We start from the raw sequence: 10,819 nt of genomic DNA, 5'->3' as shown, positions 1-10,819 counted from the left end.
GCTCTAGAGTGAAAAGGGTTTATGTAGTTTATGCGACACAGAGGCAGTGGTTAAGAATTGAGTTTTTGGCATCAACTCTGGGACCAAGATGATGGTTATGCTCAAACTATGTTAGGAGTGATTGCAACCCAAACAGAATATCTTTTAAAATGATTTATTTTTTTTTCACCTTAGCTTCACCTTGCCCCCCTCAATGCCTAACTAGTTTCTTCTGATTTCATGCCCTTTAAATTGAACTTTCAAACTCTCCTCTATTCTGTGTAACTGATGCTTTTATGAGGACTCTGTGAGAAGTCAATATCCAATTTAATTTTTCCTACAAAATTGAAACTTATTTTGTATGATGAATTCACTGCTCAGAAATAATTCGTGGCCTTGTTGACACAGAAATTCAACATGTTTCCATGAAGGTCCATTAGAAACCGAGTGAGTTTTAAAAACATTTGATAATCTATCCTAATGAAGATATTTCATAAGGCATTTACATTGTTTCTCTTTCAATCACTAGGACAAGAACAAAATTAAAACAAGCCCCTGACTAATCTTGTGAGATGAGGGCAGTAAAGATTTCTTTTTAAAGCAAACACAATTTCTTTTTCAAGTTCTGATGTTTAATAACAGTTTGCTGTTATTTATGTATTTTATGTGCTTCTTTGATCAGATACAAATTTTAGTAGGGAAATAAGCAAACATTCCTAAAAATGAATTATAAACAACTGTATTTTAGAATACTAAAAGGATTTTAAAACTTCCCATTCAGCAAAGTTAATATTTTTCCCTAATTGAAATAATGGAAAAACAAAAGTGTAGACACTTCCACGGCTTTGGGGAAACGATCTTCATGCCCCCAAGGTCATGTTTCTTAGCAGCCATTGTTGGGATCTGCTTCCACTACAGTCCTGCATGGTAGGCACCATTTTGTCTTCTTCGGAAGGTTCATCGAGGCATTGGTTACTGTTAACATGCCTCAAGGTGAGTCTCTGTAAAAGATAACCAATAATCAGTGCAACCTATTTTATCTTGAACTTCACTAGCTCATCAGATTAAATCTCTTTTAAAAATCCCTGATTTTTTTTTTTACTGTAAACCCAGTGATCTATATGTTTGTGAATTAAACTGTGCACGTGGCTCTGAATTATTATATAACTTTTACTGTTACAGTTTCATCATTGTCTAATGCACCTTTATCTGCAGATGGTTAAGGAAATTGGCTGACCTTTATCATGCATTGCCAAGAATTCAGGCTCCTTTGCAAAAAGCCCATTTGTGAGTTCTGAGTTCACTTGAGGGCTGCAAATATTAACATGCTTTCACAAAGCCTTCATTTTCTTAGGCATGTGTTCTTCAGTAACCATTTGGTAAACATGCAAAGAGATGTCACAGCTGTGACCCAAATGAACAAAACTGCTAGAGATGTTCCCATTTCAAAATACTAAACACACCATAGTATCTGTGCCTATGAGACATTCAGTGTAGAAGAATGATTATCATAGCAACAAAGAACTGTGTTCCTTGATAGTATGCTCACCATATTTTGGTTTTCATTTTTAAGCATATTAAAAATGTCCATGCCAAATATAAAAAGGGATGTTATGGTCATATATTTTAAAATCTTATATCTATATTTTACTTTCTGCATAATAATGATATTCATTAATAAGCATCCTCTCAGTACCCAAATGCTGAAATGTAATTTCAGTAATTGTACCATGTGAACCAGTCATCACATATTTTGTCTTTTTTGAGTTCACATTTATATAATTTTTTAAAGTTTTATTTATTTTGAGAGAGCGAGAAAGAAAGAGAGCATGAGCAGGAGAGGGACAGAGAGAGAAAGAAAGAGGGACAGAGAGAAAGAATCCAAGCATGCCCTGCGCTGTCAGCACAGAGCCTGGTGCAGGGCTCAAACTCAGGAACCATGAGATCATGACCTGAGCCAAAACAAGAGTTGGATGCTTAACCAACTGAGCCACCCAGGAGCCCCAAGTTCACATTTATATTTTGAAATCATACTTTTAAACTTTTCAAACATACATTTTAAATCCACATGTTTTATGCATATTGACTTATGCACATAAATTATATAAATTTCTGCTCAGTTTCATGGGCAATGCCTAGAATCCTCTTATATGGAAAAACTACCAACCTGAAGAAAATTGTTTGAACATACGGCAGGTGATTTGCCAGTATATCTTGAAAAAAGCACACATTATACTTTTGTTGCAAATACCAAAATTAAAGGTCGACAAGTCTTTTTGAGGGAAGTGGGGGGTGGATCTTGATATTACATTGAAAGTTGGATTTTAAAAATGTGGAGGGAGCACCTGGGTGGCTGTCAATTCAGCACCCAGTTCTTGATTTTGGCTCAGGTCATGATCTCACAGTTCTGAGATTCAGCTGCATAGGGGTCTGTGCTGGGTGTGGAACCTGCCTAAGATTCTCTCTGCCCATTCCCCTGTGTGCATACACACTCTCTCTCTCAAAAAAAAAAAAAAAAAAAGAAAAAAGAAACAGGGGGCATGAAATAAAAATGGTGGAGAAACACTGCCTGGACAGTTGTAATTTGTTTGGATTAGGACTGCAAATACCCTGGACTGCACTGTCCTGAGAAGAGATGGGATGGAAAATAGGCTTGTGGGGGATGCTTAATAGACAACAAGCAGGAAATTAAAAGCACAAGGCTATTAAACGTGAAGAAGATTTCAAGATTGAGGCCTTTGTTGCTCTTTCAATACATGAAATCAAGCTATTTATACTAAAAAGAGAGAGAAAATGAAATGGCAAAAGATAGGCAAGAAGATGGATGATGATGCCAGAAGATGGCTTATGATGCTAGAAATTATGCTGTTGGCTAATGAACCAGCAACCGACTTGAAAAACAAAACATTTTTTTCTAGAAAATTTTCAATTAAATCAACAAAATATTCTTTATTTTTGTTACTTACCTGAGGTCCTTCGTATATACATGTCCTCTTTCAAAAAAAGCAATTTAGCCTTGATTGCTTCCATTAGATCTTTTTTTTAAATGTGACTTTAAGGATCAGCTTATCAAGTACATAGTGATAATTTACACAATATTAGTATATTTTCCTAAAAAGTATTTTCTTTGAAGGAATTCGTTAATAGTCAAAAGCCACCACTGTAAAGATAACAAAGAACTCACCAAAAACCTCTCCTTTTTAATGTAGTGCAGTAGAAAGACCAGACCTTTTAGGGTCAGGTAGACCTAAGTTTGAATTCCTGTTGCCCCAGTTACCAGCCATGAACACTTGGGCAAGCCGCCATATCATTCTGAGGACCCGATTCTTTATCAGAAAATGCTTAACTATACATATGAGTATTTAAAAATGCTCTTTCCCCATCTGCTTAACAAATTTAACCTTTATTCAACTATGTAACTGTGATCCCCCTTAGTGATCTGATAAGGGTAACAATGTTAACATGTTTCTAGGCAACATTAAAAATAACCTCTGAATGATAAACTGCATCTGTATCTGATACGCCGCATTATAAACACCTGATAGGAAACCAAATCCTGGGCATCTCTAAGCACCAAGGCTTGTAGTTTTGCATACTCTTTTGGGTTCCTCAGAGCTGGGCCTATGGAGTGGTAACACACATATGTGTTCAGTGCTTCAAGGGTGGTTGCCACACCACCCTGATATGGCTCTCATCCCTTCACAGAGGGCTGTCACCTGTTGAAGAGCTAGCTCCCCTAAGGCTAGATGAACTGCTGCAGGGTCTGCTGACAGAAGCAAGTCGTGGTTTCTGCCCTAGAATTATGTAAATAAACTTGGGACACTAAGTGTCTAGTTAACTCTAAGAAGACCCCTTTTGGGCATCACACTGCCAGGTAGGCTTTGAAAACAAACTAAGATAATATATGTAAATTACCTTGTACACAAGTTCTCTGTGCAAAACGTCCAGACTTTCCCAGCTTTCTAACACGTCTCGAATGTAGTTCTAATGTAAATAATGCCCCTTGTCTTCACTCGTCTCCATACCCCATTCAGCCTTGTCACTGAGCATTCCAAGCTCCATTGTGTCTTCTACTAACAACTTGAACTGGTTCATTCGAACCAGAATAATGCCCTAACTTCCCATGTGTTCTCATAGGAAGCTATTGCACAATGTAATGTCCTTTATTTACAGGACAATAATCCCCTTAAGATCAAGAACTAGGACATGTTCTTATTTGCACTCTTTATAAAAGAGTTCCATACTGGTTTTTTGACTTAAACTGAATAACGATTCTTTTCATTGCTTACTGAGAAGATATTCACAAATCACGCAGGTGATAAAAGGTATAATTTTTAAAAAGCTTTTATTGTATCACTTAGCCAACCACAAAGAAAATCTTAGATATAATTTATGTTATAAACTTACTGAAAATTACATTTTAGTTTTCAAAAATGCATTTCCGTAAAGCTTCAGGTTAAAATAATAAATTCTAGAAAAGCTACCCTAAATCTGCACACAATGGAAGTATCTGAATAAAAAATTAACACGATTAATTAATTTTAATGTTCCCAAAACAATCCATAGTTTTGGCTATGTTTTTTTAATTGATTATTTTTAGCTCTAATGCAAAATCTATTATATAAACATGACTATAGTTAGCCTAAGAAAGCTAATATGTCATAATGTATTCCATTAATTATATTTATGCATATATAAATATTTGAAATAAAGTAAAAACTGGAAAATGTCTATTAATAATTGACCAAACACTTCTTAATATAGTCAGCCTCCAAATTAATAAGCAGCTAAAAGTAAAAGACAGAAAAATAACTCCATGGAGAAATAGCACATAAAGATTTTTCTTAAGTACATTTTAAAGAATTTCTAGATTTCAATAACAGAACATAACAAAAATAGTAAAATAAATTTAACAGTCTGCAAAACAAATTTACAAAAACTTATTAGAGAATGTAATCAGTAGGATTCTCAAAAATATTTCTAAAAACTTCCATTCTTGTATAGTTTCTTAGTAGCCATTTTTGCAAAGGGCTATCATTACATGTTTCCACAGTGGGCTTCTGGGAGCCATCAGCTACTTTGCTTACTGAGAGACAGGACTGGGTGATTATGTGAAGAAGAGTGTGGGTCTGTTTGACAAAGAAAATAATGAATAATGACAAAATCAAGTACAAAGGCAGTAATAAATCAATCATTCTTGGCAACATACAATTTCTACTGGGTAAGGATGGAAGGCACACGTCATAATAATTGCATCCATGGAGCTAAGAGCCACATCCTTTTAGATGACTTTAGTATCAACTGTATTAAGTAGGAGCAAATGAAGATAAGACTGGGAAGATGGAGCAGAGCCTGAGATCAGATGTTGAAACATTTTGAGCAAAAGGTTATTTTGGACAGAAAAGGTATATTCTCAATGTTCACTCTAGTGATAAAAATATTTTTTATAGTGCTAAATGGGTTATTTTGTGAGTAGATATTAAAAATTGTTGAATACCCAGAGTTTTTTCAGTTATGGTTTGTGAGTTCCTCACTTCTTTGCCCTAAACTTGAACAGATGCCAGGGAAGAATCCAGGGGAGAATATATTGATTTAATGCTTTGCTTTACTTTGTACAGTATGGTACTCAAATTGTTTCCACCATGCTTTCATGCAGCTGACCTGTGTTAAAAGTGTTGCGCATATGCATTGCCGAATTCCTCTAAATGTCAATTAGAAAGTTAATGAAGAGAGGAAAAAGGAAAGGTCAGCTCCACTTGGGCTCTTAATTTGACCTAATTCTCCAAACACAATTTGTAATTAATTTTTTTCTTGTTTTCGGTCTATTTCCTCCTCAGGAGCATTAGCTCCAGGAAGGCCAGGAACTATAACTATATACATCAAGCCTAGTGCCTGCCCACAGGAGGCTCTTTATAAGTTCTGATTGAAACACTTATGAAAGGCCAATGCAGAAAATAAATTCTGTTAAAATTAAACTACATCTCTTTTGCTGCTTAATGGACACAAATCATTGGATTTTCTATTTCAAGGACTTAGTGTCTATAGTAAAATTGTAGACAAATGATTTATAAATATACAAAGGATAACATGTATAATTATATTATCATATATATGATTGTCATATATATATTTTATATTTAAGATTTTATATATACATATATATGTATATATATATACATATATACATATATAAATAAGATTTTATATATACATATAAATGTATATATATATATACATTTATATATATATATATATATATATATATATATATATATATATATTTAGCCAAACTTGAATTTCCTGTCTATACTGTTGAAAATTCCTAAGCTTGATAATCCTCTATCTTCAGTGATGTTTCTTTTCATAAAAAAATTTTCTTGGTAAATGTCATGTTAACATCAAAGACTTTAGTGTTAGTGATTGTGAATTTCATCTTTTATTAAAACGAAAAATGAATTATAAAGTTTTCCTTGATTTCAAACAAAACAAAACTTGCTTTACCTATTCTCAGGAAATATAACTCCAGAGCATAAATACAGTATAAAATTTTCCATAAAAAATACTATTATAATATTTCCCCTAAAGTGTTTATCATATGAGTGACCATGAAAAACATTCAAAGAACTTTCACTCCTGGTACTTCTGAAAAGCCAGTAGGGGGGTGCCTGGGTGGCTCAGCCAGTTGGGACTCCGACTCCAGCTCAGGTCATGATCTCACGGTTTGTGAGTTCGAGTCCTGCGTTGGGCTCTGTGCTGATAGCTCGGAGCCTGGAACCTGCTTCAGATTCTGTGTTTTCCCCCTCCTCTGCCCCTCCCCTGCTCATGCTCTGTCTCTATCGCTCAATAATGAATAAATGTTAAATTTTTTTTTAAAGCCATTAAGCCAGAAGAAAAATTAGAAATCTCAAATAATCCCATTGGGATAAAAAGTATTTTTTGTTTTAAAAACCCCACAAAAACATTGAGTTTTCATTTGTTTGAAAAATAAGTGTAGTTTACTTATTTTTTCTCAGTGTTTCTCAATGATTAATATTTTATGTGTTTTCTAGTTATTTTTAGTGCTCATATTATGCAAATTTATATTCATCCAATGAAATATCCTTCCACTTTATCGTGGTCTTTCTTATTCTGTATTCAAAAAAATCTAAAAACATAAGAATTACACAATTTCTACAAAGTAGATTTGCCAAAAATCCTTTCCCTTTTCCATTTGGGGGAGTATCTTTCCAATTTGGAGCTATTATAAATAATGCTATCATAAACACCCCTGAACATCTCTCTCCACATGTATAGTCACTTATTTAGAAATTATTCTTGAAGTGAAATCACAAGATCAAAAGGTATGAACCTTTTAATACATACTAGCAAAGTTTAAAAAACATCTACGATACTTATTTTGTAATAATAGCAGTAGCAGCTAACATTTCTCATGATTATATGCTAAGATACTGCATGGGTGTCAGTATTACTACATCTACACCAGTGTTGTGTGTTCCATTAAAAACATTTCTCGACAAAGACAGGATAGAGAAATAAATATAAGAACACATGTGAAATGATTTTATTTACGTATTCCTGATAGTTCTAAATAGCCAATGACAATGAAAGAGAAAGTTAACTTAAATATTTCTCCTGTGCTGATTATTCAAGACCTTGCAGAGTTTTATATTAGGTATACTTTTTATTTTCTATGAAATACTCTTTATTCAGCATATCAGCCCTTATCGTACTTGTTGCAAATGCCTCTCACAACTTTGGAAGACTGTCATGTTAATTCAGTTTTGAAGGTAATGTGACATACAGGCTGACATGAAGCATACTGCTGAATATCTTTTCCTATTGCTTTATTTAAAATATTGGCTGGAAAACAAGGTAAGATGAACCCTAAGCCAGGATTGGTTTTTGTTTATAACCTTACTTAATCATTTTCCTTTGAAGTATAAAACATTAGTATTTTCTGGGATTTACAAAATTTGAATTATACTATTTAAAGATGTGTAAGAAAATAATTCCTGTCTTTAAACATATACATATGTTTTGCTATCTAAGACAGGATGTGTCATGCATGGAGTATCCCTAAATCTACCCTTTTGAAAAGATAATTACCGTTGAAAGCCAAGTGACCTCAGACTAAGAAAACGAGTTTAATGACAAAGTGAGAATTATAAAATTAGGTCATACTTTTGCATCTTCTTTATTAGAAAGCACTAAGTGAAAAACTTGATAATTTAATGAATGAATAGAAGTGACTGCCTGGTCGGTTAAAGAACCAATCATACAGGCTTCAGTTTAAAAGATTCCTTACTAAAATTTAGTTTAGAAAGTTAAAAATTTTAAATGAAACTCGATTGTTATATATAATAAGCAAAAACAACGTTATATTCAATAGCAAAGGCAGTAAGATTTCCCCTATTGATAAAGTATGAAATAATAATTATTTAAACAGTAATATATAATGAAGTTGTTATTCAAAATATTAAGTATGATCTCCTGACATGGTGAACTGTGTTTCATTAGAACAGAATATGAGTAGTCTAAAAAAAATGAGTGTAATGTTTCAGAAACAAGAACTAAAATTACAATACTAAACTATTGAAATTCCTATTCACTAATTGAGTCTACATAAGAAACCACAGCTATGGGTCAATGGGAATGTGGAAAGGTAACACTAGTCAGATATACACAGCCTTCTAAAGGTAAATTGAGTCACTGTTTTTATTAGGAGTGCTACACAGGGAAATGGCTGGGTTGCCATTATAGATTACTTACCTTGAAATTATATTGCCATTTACCTGCTTTCTGATGAAGGTAAAAGGAGGAGGTGTTAGGTAAAGTCTAAATATAAGCTTCTGTGATTTCAGTAAATATCAGTCCAACATATTTTACCTACTGAAAAAAAATCCCTTATCTTGTGACTCTGGGAAACATTTGATACAGATAGATATTGAATTCATTTTTTCAGTCAACTTGCTCAGTCACATGAAAAACAAGACTTATTTTTAGCATCATATTTTGCTCCCTTATTTTTTTCTTTGTTGCGTAGTGTTTGTTGAGCATAAGTGCTCTGTCCTAAAATTAGATTCTTACACTGTATATAGCTGCTTGAATGTTCAAAAAGAAATGTGATTATATGCGCTTATTGTCAGAAAATGTAAATTTCAAATGCATTGGAACACAACTGCAATGTTCAAATTGAATATAAGGAAATCTAGAATAGAATGGATGGATGACAACTTTATAAAAGTAATTTTTAAAATGTTTCAGTGTGATGAAATTTAGATTTCTTTTTTCTTTTTTCTAATTCTGTGGCAGTTGCTTTCATAGCACCATAGTGTTCAGGTAATTGATTTAAGAGGTTATAGACCAGGTGAGGATCTTGTAGTTTTGTTGGTGATACTCAGTTGCCCCCAAACTGAACATGTTTAGCCAGGTATAAAGTGATACCGAATTAAATTCATGGCTGTGTTAAAAAAATATTAAGAAAGTGAAAAATTCTATGTTTCAAATTAAAGTTGGCCAAAGACCTGTATCTATTGCCAACATGTGCTTAGTTTCACTCAAATAAAAGAACCAATTAGATATTAAATTATGAATATGTATAAAGTTTGTAAGCAATTAGACCATACTGGCAAAGTGGTTTTATGACTGTTCGTCTAAATAGTCTATTGCAGAACATCTTTCCAAATATTAAGGAAAGGAAAAATTGTATGTGAATAAAATTGGTAAATTTTAACCAATTGATAATTGATGATATTTAATCCCTTTCATTTATAATAATACACGTTTAGCTTATCAGATCAGCATCATTAAAAGCATCAAATTGTTTCTAGTTTTTCAATGACCTCAAAAGGCAATGTAGGGTAGTGGAAAAATTGCTGGATTCAGTGCCAGAAACCTGGGGTCTAAAACCTAGAGAAACTGTTTTAACACTTTAAGCTTACATTTACTAATATAAAGAATACAAATAATACTAATATCTTACAGGACTATTAGAATATTTTGAGAAAACAGATGAAATTATAGACACTCTAAATTTCATTCCCTTCGCTTTTCCCTTCACTTATCCAAGAAGCAAACAAACTGGAGAGGCTCCGTGTTTTGAGGCTTTATGATACTGTTTGAATTTTTCTCTGGATTTTCTAATAATTCTCCTATTAATGACTTTTCTAAAATTGAAAGTGCTATGGGAGATGAGGTGATGGAATGTTTCAGTTGTACACACTGTGAGATTTGCAGTTGTGAGTTGCTAGATTTCCAGTCACTAGCTTTCTTCGATTACTATATTAGAATGTCATTTCTGCCCCCATCGCTGGCAGTGTGATCTTTGTGCTTACTTCCTGCCTGATAAAGGCTGAACGAAGAGAACTTTAAGAAAAGTTTCAGCTCTTGTAATCCTGTGAACTCCACCAAGTTTTATTCTGCTTTGATAGTATACCACCCTCAGGTTCCTCAAAGAAAACTAATTTTGCCTTGATAGCAGTAGATAAATAACTGAATTAAAGAAGCAGCAAGTACCACTTTCTACTTCCCACAGGGTGGATGCCAGAAGACCAGCACTACTTGGCAATGACTTCTCTTTCCCAGCACCTCTCACCCTTTACTCCCTATCCCTCCCCCATCTCTCCTGAAGGCCTGTCATTTTCCAAAGTATATTTATGCCTTTTCTTAACTTTGCAATAATTCCAACAGTTTATAAAAAGACTAAGGAAGATAAGTAGATGTTTGGCCACTGTCTAGACCTTCTCAAACTTTAATATGTATGTAAATGACTTGGGGATTTGTTAAGATGCAGACTCCGATATAGTCTTGTAAAATTCCAAATTTCCAAAAAGTTCCCAGG

General features: G+C 33.6%; 1 protein-coding gene across 2 annotated transcripts in view; it reads right to left on the bottom strand.

Annotated features, from left to right (window-relative positions):
• Positions 1–578: 578 nt before the first annotated feature.
• The window catches only part of GALNT13 (polypeptide N-acetylgalactosaminyltransferase 13), a 499,222-nt gene continuing 488,981 nt past the window's right edge, over positions 579–10,819 (bottom strand). Inside the window, exons 12-13 of one of the 2 annotated variants that reach the window (XM_042994459.1) lie at positions 8,749–8,778; positions 4,923–5,108 (exon numbers count right to left, since the gene is read on the bottom strand). In XM_042994459.1, coding sequence (XP_042850393.1) covers positions 4,923–5,108; positions 8,749–8,778 — 216 coding nt within the window. Of the gene's footprint in view, positions 981–4,922; positions 5,109–8,748; positions 8,779–10,819 lie in introns of those variants that run through there. The other variant, XM_015535906.2, reaches the window with a different exon arrangement.

The sequence above is a fragment of the Panthera tigris genome, chromosome C1 (assembly GCF_018350195.1).
Source record: "Panthera tigris isolate Pti1 chromosome C1, P.tigris_Pti1_mat1.1, whole genome shotgun sequence".
Taxonomy (NCBI): Eukaryota; Metazoa; Chordata; class Mammalia; order Carnivora; family Felidae; genus Panthera; species Panthera tigris.
Note: the sequence above shows the minus strand (reverse complement) of the source record. Positions and strands in the feature narration are given on the sequence as shown.